Source organism: Ambystoma mexicanum, chromosome 6p (assembly GCF_040938575.1).
Source record: "Ambystoma mexicanum isolate Mex_15411 chromosome 6p, UKY_AmexF1_1, whole genome shotgun sequence".
Classification (NCBI taxonomy): domain Eukaryota; kingdom Metazoa; phylum Chordata; class Amphibia; order Caudata; family Ambystomatidae; genus Ambystoma; species Ambystoma mexicanum.
This window is the reverse complement of record NC_090935.1, coordinates 381,673,287-381,689,743: the sequence shown is the minus strand read 5'-3', so window position 1 is coordinate 381,689,743 and position 16,457 is coordinate 381,673,287. Positions and strand designations below refer to the sequence as shown.

General features: G+C 45.7%; 1 protein-coding gene across 3 annotated transcripts in view; it reads left to right on the top strand.

Moving 5' to 3' along the window:
- LIFR (LIF receptor subunit alpha) overlaps positions 1–16,457 on the top strand; it is a 624,070-nt gene that overhangs the window by 332,801 nt on the left and 274,812 nt on the right. For all 3 annotated transcript variants that reach the window (XM_069627155.1, XM_069627156.1, XM_069627157.1), the window contains exon 3: positions 11,018–11,171. In XM_069627155.1, coding sequence (XP_069483256.1) covers positions 11,078–11,171 — 94 coding nt within the window. In that variant the 5' untranslated portion in view covers positions 11,018–11,077. The remainder of the gene's footprint in view (positions 1–11,017; positions 11,172–16,457) is intronic.

Sequence of the window (16,457 nt, the reverse complement as noted above, 5' to 3'; positions counted from 1 at the left end):
GTTTTCGGCCTTTTGACTGACCACCATTATTTGTACCGGATCCGCTTACCTGACTCCTTTAATTGTGAGGGAAGAGAAAGGCCTATCCCTTTAGGAGGCCAGTTGGAACCCATTAGTTATCACAGGCACCCAGTCTGCCTGTCCCACAGTAAGATCTGGATACTGGAGCAAAACCTCTTTGAGAAGAAAACCTCCTTGTAGCACACAGCTGGTGTAAAGGTTATAGTGGCACAGGGAAGATGTGATGGATGAAATCCAATTGGCAGGAATAGAAGCAAGAGGAAGAATGGAGGCACCCAAACTTCCAGATTGCTGGAGAAGCGGGACTAGGAGTGGAGTAGATGCAGAGCAGAAGAGGACAGACATGGTCAGAAGCCTGCAAGTGCAGATGGTAGCCGAAGGGGAATAGGAGTCCGGACCGAAGAAGGAGCCAGAGCCAAGGTGAAGGAGAGGTGGAGAAGTCCAGCAAGGATGAAGGGGATCAGAGCAGAGCAAGAGGCAAGGCGGAGGAAGAGCAAGGTCAAGACAAGAAACAAAGAAGTGTAGTAAAATGCAAGGTGGGACCGGAGGAGAAATGAAGAACAGAAGTAAGGAAACGGCGACCTGCAACAAATACTGTAGCGCTTTGTGTCCAATACCTTGCTGGAATGCGGTGCCATCCTGGAATGTTAGAGTGCAGAGGAAAGACTAGGTCTGCAGCTAGTACGTCAGAAGGCTTATCGGCCACTGCAAGCCCTTGATAGTGTTGTACCATGACAATATGCCCCCTCCCCATGGGGAGCAGAGCCAGGCTTCTCAGGGTGTAGATGATGACATTTGCATATCAAGATGGGGCGTGCACATAGCAAGCAGGTTCCCAAGAACGATCATGGGGTAATACCCCGTCCACTCTACACAGTATTGTAAGGTGCCTCAGCGGTACCTAGAGTCACAGATGGCAGCAACTTAGAATTCTGGTACATCATCCTTCATAACCGGCTGCTTCTGGGAAAAATGGTCTTGGTTGTGTCTGAAGGAGCGAAGAATGAAATAAAGGTTGGATTCTGGAACATGAAGCAGGTAGTGTCAGCCAAAAAGCTACAGGGTTAATTCTCTGGATGACATTAAATGGTTCAAAGTGGCTGGGTGCCAATTTAGAGGAACAAGATAATGTGAAAGGTATTTAGAAGCCAACCAGACCTGGTCACCAACCTGAAAGGGAAGGTCAGGTGCTCAACCTCGATGTGCGATCCTTTTTATGGTTTCCTGGGTTGAAAGTAGATGTGATGCTACTGTCTTGTGTCCCTCCTGTATCTCCTGTATCAGAGCTCCCACAGACGGAATCTGAGAGGTAGATAAAGGGTCCATGGGAAATATGAGAGGATGGAAGCGATTGGAAGAAGTGAAGTCCAATTGTCTGCAGCAGGAGCAGTAAAGCAGCGTTAATATTTCTGCAATACAAGATTAACCCTTTCTGGCATACCGTTGGACTGCAGATGGTACCCAAATGAAAGGTTACATTCAATATGCAAGGTGAAGCATAACTGCTTCAATAATCTGGATGTTTACTGAGGGCCACGATCTGGAACAATAGACTTGGGTAAACTATAAAGTCGGAATATTCCCTGCAGTTATAACCTCACCCAGCCCTACAGAAAAGAGGTGTATCGGCCACTTTTAATAAAAAAAATACTCCCCATAAATGTAAATCGGGAGTAAAAATACTCCCAATAAAAAAAATAGGAATCAGACACTTAGGACCTTGTGCCCCTGCTTTCACGCAAACCGATCCATGGACATGTTTGGACCATTAGTGGAGTGTTGGGGGGTGGGGGGGTAGGAAATGCACCACACTTGGATGGATTGTTGGGAACATTAATGTGTCACACATAGCTGGATTGTTGGGGTAGGAAATGTATTGCTACTAACTAACCACACTAAAAACCATTCTGCATACTCGCGCTCAAATTCTGAACTAAACACAACCATACCTGTACCGCATTACAAACCATACTCGCTTCACACCACCCAACATGAAACCAAACTATATACAATCTCACATCAACACCACATGACGGCTACCGCCCGAAATGCACCAACGCAGAATGTCCAGTTTCTCCGAACGGAAGCTGCCAACAGCACATCAAAGCTCTCTTGCTCTTCTCCCGCTCAATTCGACTAACAAACCCTGCTATCCTCCTTGCATTGCAGGTCCACCAGAGTGCCAAGAGACCACGCTGGTGGCAACAGTGAGTGGTACAAGAACCTTTAACATAACATATCATAGCATAACATTAGCGCATGTAGTGCCACAGGAAGGAACTACTATTATTACTGCCTGATCGGAAGTAGTAAACGTGTGTCTTAATGTGCTTGAATAATTATGTGGAAAGAAATAATTATTACAAAAACATTTTCGTTTCCCAGTTAAAGCATATTTTTACTTGCTTATAAAATACTCCAATTTGAAAATGCACTTACAATTTTACTTGCCAAAACAGAATTTGACTACCGGCATTAAAAAAAAAAGAAATAGTGAGTAACATACTCCCCTTTCAAAATATTAACTGGAGAACTGCCCTTGGCATCTCGGCTGCCCTTGGTACTCTAGGACATTGAAATGAACCATCTTTGTGAACTTGCCCAGGCTAAGTTTATGTAATGCTTGCACTGTGGAAAAACCGGACAGGTTAAAACATAGTCAGTCACATGCTTTTTCCTATGGTGTCTGGCTGCAGGACAGTCGTGGCTAATTAGCCAGGGCCTGTTGTGCAAATGTTCGGTAGGGAGAAACATTTGCTTGCCCTTAAAAATATAACCCTGATGTGTTTGTAGATGTATCATGTGATTCCCCAGAGAATACCCCCGATGTCTGGCTTCCTGGGTGGCCTGTAAAAATTGTTGGAAGAAGGGTAGGACCAGGAAAACAAAGCATTTGCCTGCCAGCAGACGTTCAGGAGGGTTGAGGTCCGTGTAGGTTCTAGAGAAGGTCTTGTCTTTTCTAGATAAGGCGTTGGCCACTAGATTCTTGGATGCAGAGATAGAAGTAATATGGCAATAGAATTGAGAAAATAAAGCAGGCCCATCTGGCGTGTCTGCTGTTTCTACTATTCAATTTCTGTTGTGCTTGTAGATTGTTATGATCAGCCCTGAATTCCACAGGATGACGGGCATCTAGTAAGAACTGTTGCCCCTCCTTGCATGCCAATTTCAATGCAAGCAATTCCTTTCGCAGTACAGAATATAGTCTTTCACTGGCATTCTGTGTCCGTAAAAATTATGTGATGGGGTGTTCCAACTGGTTGTTCTGTAGCTGAAGAACTGCTCCAACTGCCATTTATGAGGAGTCTGCCTCATGCACAAAGGGCTTGGTGGTATTGGGTTGTTGTAGTATAGGTGCCTGAGGGGAGGCTTCTTTAAGCTAGTGAAAGGCCCGATCAGCCTCCTCAGTCCAAGAGAATCTGCCAACGTAGATCTTGGTCAATAATCATGTTATCAGCTGTATCTGTACAGAGAAATGATGGATACATTTCCTCTAAAAATGTGCCAGTCCTAAGAATTGTTTGACCTGATGCAGCGAAGTAGGTGTCTGTCAGTGTATAACGGCAGTAATCTTTCGAGGGTTCATCGCGCTACCGTCCGCAGCAAGGATAAACCCCAAGTTCACTAAGGACCTTACATTAAACATACACTTCTCTGGTTTGGCCTTGAGACTGTGGATCCACAGACGTGAAGTACCTCCTTCATATGCAAGATGTGTTCTGTGATATGTTTAGACAAAACAGAATAATTGTCCAGGTAGACGATTACAAAGCACTAATGGCAGGTCAGAAAACACACCATCTACAAAACGTTGGAAGACAGTCGGGGCAGTTGCCAAGCCAAAAAGTATAACATGATATGACATGGCATTTATAACGCGCCTATACACAAGTGTTTCAAGGCGTGATTAGGCAAGGGAGGGACTGTGGACATCTAATGCACGTGTCAGGGAGAGACTGTGGATAGAAAAGGATCCGCCTCTAGAGAAAGTTATCGAGATTTCTTGCGCCATTGAGGAGTCCAGGAAGAGTGGGAGAAAAATGGCAGATAAAGGGGAAGTGGTGCATGCAGTGATTCCCCGCAGAACCGTCGATGCCAAGGGAAGGAACAAGGACAGCAAGGGAATGCCCACGTCAAGGGAACTATGCAGATGATGTGGGTGGCGTGGACACATGGCAGGTGCAAAAGAGTGCCCTGCTGCCAATGTGGAATGTAGAAGGTGTAAAACCAAGGGACATTTTGCGCACATGTGCAGAGGTTTTGCATCCAGCAGAGAAACAGTGAGAATGGTGGACGCCAATGATGATGAAGAGGAGGTGACAGTGGTGGGCTACATGGGTTGTTCAGAGAAGGGAAAAGGTGATGTGTCTAAGGGATCGTTGTTGAGTGTGAGGAGCTGCAAGAAGAGAGCTTGGGCAATGCTCATGGTCAATGGTATCCCTCTTGAGATGATGGTAGACACAGGGTCTCCATACACAATGATATCCCCCGAACTGTATGTGTCCAAATTTCAGAGGAAAGTGTCTGATTTGTCTCCCTCTGATATAAACCCATGTGCATAAAGGCGTGTACCCATCAAAGTCCTGGGGTTTGAGTGGGCCAATAAAGAGTTTGAAGGCCGTACTGCCAGAGAAAAGTTATACGTGGCTCACAAAGGTGACCCTGTGGTGGGCTGGGACGAGCAAGCTGCCCTGGAATTAGAAATTAGACCAGGGAAGGCAGCTCCTGTAATGAGCGTGAGTGAAGTGAGTGCTGTTGCTGGGTTTCCCACAGAACTTACGGAGATGGTCCTTGAAAGTAGATTTCCCTCAGTCTTCACTTCCAAGTTGGGCAAGTTGAAAGGCTTTGCACACAAGATAGTACCTAAGAGGGGTTCCGTGCTTACTGTCCATAAAGTCAGAAGGGTTCCCATTATGGCTCGTGATGCCTTGTAGGACGAGATTGCCAAACTCAAAGAGTCGGGGGTCATAGAGGAGGTGGAGAGTTTGGAGTGGTTAGCCCCGGTGGTTTTGGCGCGTAAGGGTGATGGGAGTATGAGGATGTGCTTAGATCTCAGGGATCTCAATTCGAGCATATGGGTTGACAGACATCCCTTTCCTAATATCAATGAGATGCTCTCCTTAGTAGGTGATGCTTCCAGTTTCTCCACCTTTGACCTTTCTTCAGCCTATCATCAGATAGATCTACATGTGGAGTCCCGCCCCCTCACATCATTTGTTATCCCTTCGGTGCATTTCGTTTCTGTAGGATGCCCTTCGGCTTAGCATCCGCGTCAGCTGTATTTCAGAGGGTAATGCAGAACGTTTTTGCTGGTATTCGAGGGGTGGAGTGTTTTCAAGATGACATTCTGGTGTGTGGGAAGTCTCGGGTCGAGCATGATTGTAGAGTTCTCCAGGTGATGGATGTTTTGAAGGCTAGCGGTCTTACTGTCAAACTCAGCAAATGTAAAGTTGGCGTCCCCAGCGTGACATATCTGGGTGTCACTCTGGATGCTAAGGGTATTCATCCTAAGAGTGAGTTGGTGAAGACGTTGAGTGATGCACCGGCCCCGGCAAACAAGGACCAATTGAGGTTGTTCATGGATCTTGCAGAGTACTACAGTAGGTTTGTGCCTTCCTATGCCGATAAAACCGTTTGCATGAGGTCCTTACTTAGGAAAGGTGTGCATTCTGCATGGTCTGATCAATGCCAAACAGAATTTCTCAGGTTGAAGGGGGAGATTGAACAAGCTCCATCTTTGAGTTCCTTTCCTCCATGTAGCAAGACGTTTCTTACTGTTGACGCGAGCGAATATGGCATAGGTGCTGTGTTGGAGCAGAGAGTCGATGGTGAACTTCGACCCATTGCTTTTGCTTCTAGGGTGCTCAGAGATGCTGAGACGAATATGCAGTCTTTGAGAGGGAGGCCCTCGCTGCAGTGTGGGCTTCAAAATATTTCAGGATCTTTCTGTGGGGAATTGAGTATACCCTTCGTACTGACCATAAGACGTTGGTACATGTATTGACAACGAGAGGCCTATCTCATGCATCTTCAAGGATCATGAGATGGATGGCCGACATGACATAGTTTAATTTCAGGATGGAGTACATTCCGGCCGTGAAGAATGCAGTTGCAGATTGCTTGTCGCGTCTTCCGAGTGCTAATTGTGCTGAAGAAGTTCAGGAGGTTCTAGGGGATGATTGTACGTTGGTTGCTAGTGTGGTACCCGCTGTGTCTGAACCATTATGGAGCGCAGAATGTGCGCGGGATCCTGTCTTAGTTGAAATCAAGGGTCTGGTTGGCTCTAGGATTGGAACCTGCCCATGCTAAGCACCATTTATAGGTTGGAAGGTTTGTTCTGGTGTCGCAAGATCACAGGAGTGGTTAGGGGTTTAGCCAGGACCCCAATTTGGTGCGTATGAGAGGTGGGTTTACTCCTGGTTATCTTGTCTGATTCGGTATCAATAATCCTTCTAACACGGTAGTTAGTGCGATACAGTTTCGCTTTTATTGATGGTTTATGAAAGATTCCACTTGATACAATTGTTGTTTTATTGTGGGTGGCTGTCCTCGGACGAAGAGCCCAATAGGAGCTAGACTGCCATAAGGACAGCCACCCACAATAAAACAAGAACCCCACCCAGGGACCGCAGCATGACATACTTGCCTTGAGAAAGACCCGTTTGGGTTGAAACACGTGTCGGCTGACCGCACCAAGGCATAAAATGCCATAACAGTGTTCTACACACTAATCATTGTATCAAGTGGAATCTTTCATAAACCATCAATAAAAGCGAACCTGTATCGCACTAACTACCGTGTTAGAAGGATTATTGATACCGAATCAGACAAGATAACCAGGAGTAAACCCACCTCTCATTAGTTGAAATCAAGACAGTGCTCAAGAATGGGGTTGTGAGTGCAGAATTGTCTAAGCTCTATGGTCATGTTTGGGAGGAATTGTCTGAGGGTCCGTGGGGCGTGGCCAGGGTTTGAGGTTAGTTCCCTCTGATTCCCTTAAAGGGAAACTTGTCGAATTGGCCCATGAGGGGCATTTGGGCAGGTCCATGACTAAGGGGAGACTTAGAGAGGACTATTGGTGGCCCAGAATGGATGCTGACGTGGAGGAAGTGGTGAAGGATTGCGCAGCGTGTTCGGCCAGTGACAAGAGCAAGGTTCCCACTCCCGAGCCCGTTTACCCGGTTGAAGTGCCCCTTGAGGTATGGTCTAAGGTGGCTCTTGACATCATGGGCCCCATAGACTTGTTGGGGGGAGGTTTGAGATTCATAGTAGTGATGGTGGATTATACGTCTAGATGGGTTGAGGCCACTGCGTTGTCTACTGTTACAGCCGAAAAGATTGTGGAGTTCCTGTCTACGGTGTTTGATAGGGAAGGTGTGCCGGCTGGCATAGTGACTGATAATGGTTCTCAATTTGTGTCGGACTACATGCAGACATTTCTGGATGATCTTGGTATACGCCATCATAAAGTCGTGTTGTATAACCCGCAAGCCAACGGTCTTGTAGAGCCCATGAATCACTTTGTGAAGGGTGCCATTCAGTTGGCCCTTGCCAATGGTCTTCCGTGGGCAAGTGTAGGGTCTGAGTTGCTCAAAGCTTACAGGCTGACTCCTTCTATTGTCACAGGTCATTCTCCTTTCGAGTTGATGCGGGGGAGGAAACCTGGTTCCAAATTGAGAGTCCCAGCGCTGGGTAGTGGTATCCAATCACAGGTTGAGTGTTGGATCGAGTGTGTGGTAGGCAAGAACGTTTCTTGCAAGAGCAACTTGCACGTAGAAAGCCCTTACCAGTGAAGATTGGTGATCTGGTGCAGATTAAGAATCCTAGGTTTGTAGACAAACGGCACAGCAAGTATATGCAACCACGAGTGGTCATCAAGTGTGGTCGTGGTTATGTTAAGCTTGACGATGGGTCTAGGTGGAGTCTCAGGAGTGTTGTAGTAGTGGCTAAGGAGAAGGTGTTTTCACTTGGGGGGGGGGTGAGTCAGTGGAGCCCAATTGTGGTGGAATTGAAGGTCCGTTCGATTGTTCCTATGCTATGGAACCTGGTGGTTGTTGCGTTGGCTCACCCACGGGCAGTGGAGTGTCTCTGGGTGCCCAGGATCATGTGGTGCATCCCGTTGACTCGCCCACGGGCAGCGGAGTGTCTCTGGATCTCCAGGATGATGAGGTGTGTCCCATTCATCTTTCTGTTCCTGTTCTTGATGCCACTGGTATTGCAGTGACTGAGGGCTAAGGGGGTTTGTCTGCCACTCCTACTGAAGACTCTGTTGAGAGTAATGCTCATTCTGCCAGGGTGAGGAAGTGTCCCTCCAAGTATAAGGATTATGTATTGGGAGCCATAATTCAATAGCACTGCTCTTGCACAAGGTTATGTATTTTATTTCTTTTTAGCAATATTCTTAACTTAGTTGGCCTGTGTGTCTTCTCCCTGTAGGTTGTGGTCTCTTGTTGTGTGTGCTATGACTGATTGGTGTGTGTGTGTGTGTGTGTTGCCTAGTGTGGAATTCTACCCAGTAGAATTCCACACTTGCTCTTACTATGTGTTTACTTCTGTTGTGTGTTCCACATTCCATGTGTGGCAGTTGATCGCTTATGGTGGAGAGGTGAAGTGTAGGCTGAGTACTGCTGGACTCAGGCTGGTTACCAATAAAGGAACTTCACTTACCCAGTGTGTGGCTCCTTTCTTACGCCTTACAGAGTTCCCCATAAGAAAGGGAGTCCTTGGAGGGGATTGCAGAGTTGTCTCACCTCCCTAGCCTCAACGGGAGAGAGGGGGATACCCCTTGGAGGGAAGTGAGGAATTCCCTCAATTAATTGCAGTGGGCAGGTAGTGGACAGAAGAGAGTGAATGGTTAAGGAGAAGAGAATTCAAGTCTGTGAATAGAGCAGCAATCACCAATGACTAAGGGGTGATCAGGAGGGAGCGAGTGATCTAAGAACTGACCTACCGGACAAGGTGGCAGGTAGAGAGAGAAAATATGTATGCCATAGGAGGCTGTGATTGTGATGATAGTCTTTACGAATGAGGGTGAATTAGCATGAGATAGGGGAGTAGGAGAAGATAGGAAGAATGGAGGATAAAACCAGTCCTACACTACCACCCCTGCCATTAGTGCAGGTGTAGGCAGAGTCATAAGGGCAGCAAGGTTTGCAGAGTCAGAGGGAGCGATCCAGGTTTCAATAAGGGAAATGAGGTCCAGAGAAGGAGAATGGAAGAAGTCAGAAGTAAGAGGTTTTATTGCAGACAGACTGTGCATTCCAAAGAGCAATAAAAGAGGGTGAGATATATAGCGATGTTGAGTCTGAGAAATAGAGGCGCTGGTATATGAAAGAAGAGAAAGTGTAATGCAAGAAGAGAGGTGGCGTAGAGGAGAAGAGATGATGGGGATGGGAAGAGAGTTGAGATGGTTTTGAGTGGAGAACAGTGAAGGAGAAGGGAAAGGAAGCGATAGCTTGAGAAGTGCATGGTGAAGGTGAAGCTGAGAAGAAGCAGTAATGGGTACTTAGAGACAAGTAGCAGGACACAGCAAAGGCACATAGGCTAAGAGGCACAGAGACTGATCAATGGCTGGTTTTCACCTTTCACTGTTTTGCCATTGGATGCCTCTGGCTGGATGCCCCTAGGGAGTTAACAGTGGAGTCTCTTGTGGCCTTCATTCTGAGATTGGGCTAAAGTGTATCTAAGTATACCTCTTGTGTAGCAAAACTATTAATTTGCACCCAGGGAAGCAGATGCACAGCCTACCAGGTGGCTGGAAGAGTGGGCGAGAACACACTGTGTAGCGCTCGCATTTTCCATCCACCAGAGGCCCTTCTCCGAGTGGTGCCATCTTGATTGTAGGGATTCAGCAGGGAGCCTCTCCCTGTTGCCTCCCCATGTTTCCACCCTCCCCTGACCCCAAAGACTCCCCTCTCCCCCTCACTCCCTCCCCACTTACTGCTGACGGGAGCTTTGTGCTCCGGTCTTGACACTCCTCCCGCCCTGGGCTGGCCATGGAAATAGAAAAGGGACCAATCCTCTTTTGCTATGGTGGTGGCCATCTTGTTTTTCTTATGCGAGTTTGGGCTTGCGCAGTATGTGTGGCACCCATCTCGCGTACGATCCCCGGCATGCGAATAGCCATCACCCCTGCTCAGGGGGGCTTACAGGGCTGATAATGGCTCTGTACCCCTGCCGACACCCTTCCTTTCCTTGGGCCTACCTAGGCTTGGGCTGGCGGGCCATTACCACCCTGTATGCCCCCCTGAGCGGGGGTGATGGCTAGAATCAATGCCTCCATATCTTTATCTTTTAGAGGTTTGAAATGGGTCTTTTTTTATTTTTTTAATGACAGATTGCCAACAAGAATTACAAAGAAAAGTGACTTCTCATTGAGGGTTGGGCATAGGTTGCGGTAGTGGTGAAGTTAGGCATTTAGAGCTGTTTTCAAAATGGTATCAGATGTTGAAGTGTGGCATTGGTTAGAATCTACAAGGATGACTTAATGATGACTTGACTTAATGACCATTCTACCCTTGAAATGTTGAAAGAGCATTCTCATTGGACAATCTATGGGCTATACAAATCCATATAGCCCACAGATTGGTTTGTATAGCTTACAAATTGTTTATAGTGCTCCATCCCAACAATATTGGCAACATGAAGACCGCAAGCAGTCAATTCCCTGCGGTGTCCCAGGAATATTTGCACATACACAACTTTGACACACATGTATATGCCACATACTATTATTAGCAAAGTGGGTTATGATGCTTGTCAATACCACACCCTGTGGCCGCACTGTCCGTTATGGGTCCGTAATCCTTTGTACACGTCCTGCAGTGTTTGAGACTAAATCTTTCTTGAAGGCCCTTACTGCCATGTAGGGGGGGTCTATGAAGCTTTAGAACATGATACTTACTGTATCAGTACCATCTTAATTCAGTGTTTGATGCTCAATTATAACCTGTGCAATGCCTAATGACAATAAACTGTGTGTTTTCTTTTACCACAGGGCCACTTCTTTCCATGAACAATGATGCATTTTCTGTTCTTAAAATCCCCAACGTAAGCCATGCTTGCTGTAAGAATGAGTGTCAAGCTCTACCTGGGCCCCGTACCTGCTCTTCTCCTGGGCTTGCTGAGCCATGTTCTTTGCCAGGAAAGAGGTGGGTTCATGTGTTATTTTCAATCCGATCTCTCTTTCTTTATGTGTAATCTTGTATGCAAGATTGGAAGGACATGCATCACATTATCGTTCAAACCAGCAAGGTCGTAGCCAGAAGGGCTGGTGTATGCTCAAATATTCTCTCTGCACTTTTTATATATCTAAAGAAATGCGCATTTCTTATTTGAATTTTTGGAAATTGTTTGTGATTGAATGATTCTCTTGTTGAACCCTTAGAGAAACAAGTCATTGTACTGAGACTTTTGTTTTAAACATTATTTTCAATACAACTTTTCTTGACTGGAGAGGTTTCCAATGAAATGCAAATTTACAAATGTGTTGCTATCTTCTTCATTTGTGATGTCGTGGTCATTTATTTCCTGCCATTCCCATGTCGCCGTCTCTCAGCAGCACCAGCGGTGCCCCAGACCTGGTTCTCTGGAGGTGAAAGGGGACATGGAAAACATGTAGCGAGTTTATCTGCAGTGCATCACGTCAAACTGTTTTCTTCAATGTAGACACTTGGAGCTCATGCTTCATGCCACCACCCCCACTGAGAGATGTGTTTTTTAAGCTTCAGTAATTAAAAGAAATGTCGTGTTTCGCACAGAGACAAATATAACCGATGGAACATCACCTGAGGTAATGTTCTAAATGACCTGAGCCTGTCAAAACGAATCAGCACTCAGGAGACGAGGAGCAGGAAATCGGGTTGTTTGGCTCTGATACATGCCTGCATTCTGAGCAGGCATATTATCATTTACTGTTTGTCTTTGTGCCAGCGACTGCGGCTTTGCCTCTTCTGCTCCTTGGCCTCCTCCTTTTTAGATGACCCAGAAATAGAATGGGGACTCATTTCTGGAGCTCTCTTCCAGATGGTGACCATATTGCTTTGCTCTATGGGTGATCTTAGCTAGTGAAGGATTTGGCTGAACCCAAATAGCTGCTTTTTATGTACCAACAACACAGCTGTAGAACCTTTGGTTATGATGCACACTCTTGTCTTCCCACAGATGTGGAAAAGGGCCCAGCCATAGGATTCAAAGGTGAAATCCCTGCTGCCTTTTCATCCTATTGGCTGAGTGAACCCATTTGTGAGTAGCTAGTGAACCAGCCAGGGATATCATGTTGGAGCTGCTGTATGCTCTGGACACGCATTTAGATGGCAGCACAAGGCATAGTGGGTGCGTAAAGGTTAGTTTTAACACTATTAATTTAAGTAGACATAGTAAAGGGACTTTTCTTGCAATGAGTGGAAGTCTTATTCCTATGTCGATGAATAATACAGTTGTGTGTGTTAACCTAACGTATACACATTCCTAACGAATACATATTTTTAGACATTCGAAGGTATTCAATAGCTACATGGGTATTTTTAATTACTCTGTGAAATTACAGTGAATCTTCAGTTAATGTCACCATCTCCAAACACATATCCATGTAACCAGTAAATACATTTTAATGGTAAAAAACGTGTGCAAGTTAAACTATACACACGATTACATTAGGCATAGACATAGTCGAAAGGTTTGTGCCCACTGTGGGTGAAGGGAATCCTTTTACCATGTCTCTGCATAATGGTAATGGTGTACATAGGCTAACCTGTCGGATATTCTCTGAATAGAACCTGCTAAGGCATCCCCTGATCTAATACCCCCCCATATTGCGCCTATCTCACCCCGAAGTTCAGTCAAAACCCTTTAAGTGCCAAGGACGAGGTATCTCGGGGATTACCTCCCCATTCAAACCTTTCAATAAATCAAAACTATATAGATATAACTATGCTTCTATTTGTAGGCCACAATATGCATTTCGGGTGTAACATTGTTGCTTATCAGCCAGCGTTAAAACTAAAAAGCTGTTCAGTTCGTATATATCTCTTGAATGACAGATCATTTAATGTTTTATCTTCTCCACTGTCGACCAGTATTGTCATGAGATAAAATCAATATGTCATGTACATTACCATTTACAAAACCGCCCCTCCTTTGTGTAGTATTCTCCCACATAGATGTGATATTGTTGGCTTCTAGTGTATGCATGCATGTAAAATACATACCATTATTGATTGTATTAAGAATCCCCAGGCTTGATTTTAGGGAAACTATTCTTTCATTTTAAAGCCCACATAATGTTTTTTATTGTAATCTGCACAGACGTGAAATGATGGTTTTCTGAAAGCATACTGACTGTGGCCCCAACTTTACTTTGTAGATGGTGTCTATGTAGCACAGAGTCCTCCCACTTCTGTGAAATGTCATGAGAGAGCGATTTCAGTGTTCCTTTAAACTTGAAGAATTTTCTAGGGAATGGAAGTAACCCATCTAACCTACCTCACACCCCACTATAATAATGCTGTTTTTCTCAGTATGTCTCATTAAATAACTCTGGCCTCCACAGAGCAGCATCTATAATCAAGTGTTAAGCTAAGAAGCTATCCACAATATTTCACAGCTTCAGTCTGTGACTACACCCGTTGACTGTGCTTAGGTACTCGCAAAAGATAATGCTTACTTTGCAAAATAAAATGCTATCATTCTAGTTTTAATCAATTCTCTATTAACTTAAAATATGGTCAGAAAGAAAGATGAATTTAGCACTGAAAAATTCCCCAGTATTCTATTTGAAACGAGTCCCCCCAATTCCACTTCCCTTCCAGTTCCTGCACCCTTTGAGTACATTTCTCAATTCCACTTGGGCTATAATACTCACTCTCTCATGAAAGGCAAGAACACACCTTTCTGCACAATTACATTGACCTGGCCACCTTCAAGTCTACTGCAGTTTTCAGAATTTGCAAGTAGTTAATTTAACCATATGAATTCTCTTCCTTGTAGACCCTCCCCCCATTATCTGCCTGAAAGCCAGTCATCCTTCTCTGATAAGATCAGGCTGATTCAAGCCATTACTGCAAATGGTAACCAGGCCACCACCCGGCCTTGCCAAGAGGGAGAAGTCGTTCCTTAGCGTGTGTATCAGAGATAAAGTGGGAGCCAGAGCCAGTCCTACACCCAGGTAATTAAACTGACCTGATCCCTGCCCCTGCCAACCGCCATGTGCCAGCATGTTATTGTGCAGGCCCTTCACTCCAGGAATGTCTCTGTACACAAATGTTCGCACGTGTTAATTTTACTTTCCAGGAAACTCTGACCAGAGGGTAAGTGCTGTCCATCCAAAGGAGCCAGGAGCAGTGTCCTCCAGGCCAAGTGACAGTGGGAAAGCTACATCCCCTCGAGAATCGGCCTGCCACCTGCCGAAAGAGAGAGGTCCACAACATCCACGCACACTACCACGGTAGAGATCTGACGCAGAGTAGTTTTCCCCAAAAAGGAGAGTTACTGAAGCAGACCACATTCCTCACATGGGGCTTAGCCGACCGAGAAAGGCAACAAATACCGGAGGATGTGCGGTCTTGAGCACAAACCCAATAAACCACTATGGACATACTCCACTCCTTATATGCGGTCAAAGAGATGGTAAGCCAAACATCAAAAGGGTCACAAAAACTGGATACGCTACAATGGACAATATACAGCAAATCCACATGGAACCAGGGGGCCGGACTTAGACACGGTTTCAAAACTCTGAAATGCACATACACTTCCTGGGGCAGGGAGAGCAGCCTAAAGTGGCCAGGGAGAGATGACCAATCGCAGAGAGGGGTGGGATATTTAAAGAAGGAACGGCAAACAGGGTTTGTGGGTTATCTGTGTAAAATCAAAGGAGGAGGCGCCAGACCCAGAGACCAGCAGGAGGAAGGAGGAAGCAGTGGAGTGTGGAGGCTACTATTTGAAAACGTGAACCGTTGGTTCCGTTCGTGTACGAGTATTGCGGTACGAGTGTATTTGTATGTGTTTGTGTGGCGAGTTAATAGAATGTTTAGTTTAAGGTGTGTGTGTGTGTGTGTGTGGCAAATTATAGCATGATGAACGAAGGGTGATTGAGTAGTGGTAGTGGGAGGAGTAGTGTGGTATGTTTATGGGATGAGGAGGGTTGTGGTAGTGGAAGGAGGCAGGGTGGAATGTCTGAGTAGAGGTAACCTCAAAGAGTGGAGGTGGGATCTAGGAGGAGTGAAACATGAGTCATAGAAGATTGGTTGGAGATGTAAAAGGAAGTGCATGGGTGAGAGTAGAGTTGGAAAGGTATAATTGAGCGAATTAGCTTGGGTCCAACAGAGTAAGTGCAAGGCCAAACCCCCTCATAACACTAACCTTTGTGTAGAGTAAGGAAAGCTAATAAGTTCCTGAGGGAGTTGAGTTAGCCTGCACTTAAAAAACCCTCACTAGCTAAAATCAGGTAATAGACAGTTGAAAAGTTACTGATCAGGAGCTCTAACCTGGGGTTAGGGATGCCTGGGTTAGGGAGTGATCTCAAGGGAGACAAAAAAAGTGGCCCGGCCCACAAAGCTAAATAACAAACCTTGTACTGATCTTGTGACCGTGTTTCCGTGCCATCTGTGATATGTGGTGTTGGGAATGGGCTTCCCTGATAAACCCTGATACAGAGGGTGACCTGCAATGAAGGTTCATGAAAACACTCTTAGAATTCTCTAAGTGCTGTATTACTGGTTCTGACCAAATATTAGAAGAAGAAACCTGGGAAATAGAAACAGACCTATTGTTAAGCTTGGACCTAATGTGGCAACAACAAAAAGAGAGTTCATATGAACCAATGTCAGATAACCAACTGGACCAACTTACTCTTTTTTGGCGAAGACCTGTCCACTTAGAACAAATCCTTTGAAGAGCAGCAGGATCAACACGAGAACCCCATGAAAGATAAATACAGTGGAGCAAGATGCTGGCTGCCGGCAGTATGCAACAACTTCCCTGAGGGAGTACCTTAGAAACCTTGGATGGACCTGTGGAGCCCTGAGGAAGAGTAGATTCCTGGTGGGGTAGGAAATCCAACACCAGAGGACCATGACTGGACAAAGACAGAAGATCTGTCACGCGCCCTGGTTAAGGACCAGCTACACATCACTCATCAACATCAGGATACTCCTGCTAGATTACAGGGGTTAATAGTGGAAAGCCGTGAACAACCTACCCTACCCCTGACAATCTTAGTGAAGCTGAGCACTGGGGATGACCTGGCTGCCCTTTTGTCAACTTTGAGGGTGTAGCTTAAACAACTGAGGGCCATCAAGAATGATAGACAAGATATACGGCTCCTTTGAAATGCAAAGCCCAGCAGACTTTCCGGACCCTGAATCCCAACAGGCAAACCTCCTACGATGACTGAAAGCTAGAACAATTGGAGCAAGATCAAGAACATTACGGTATGT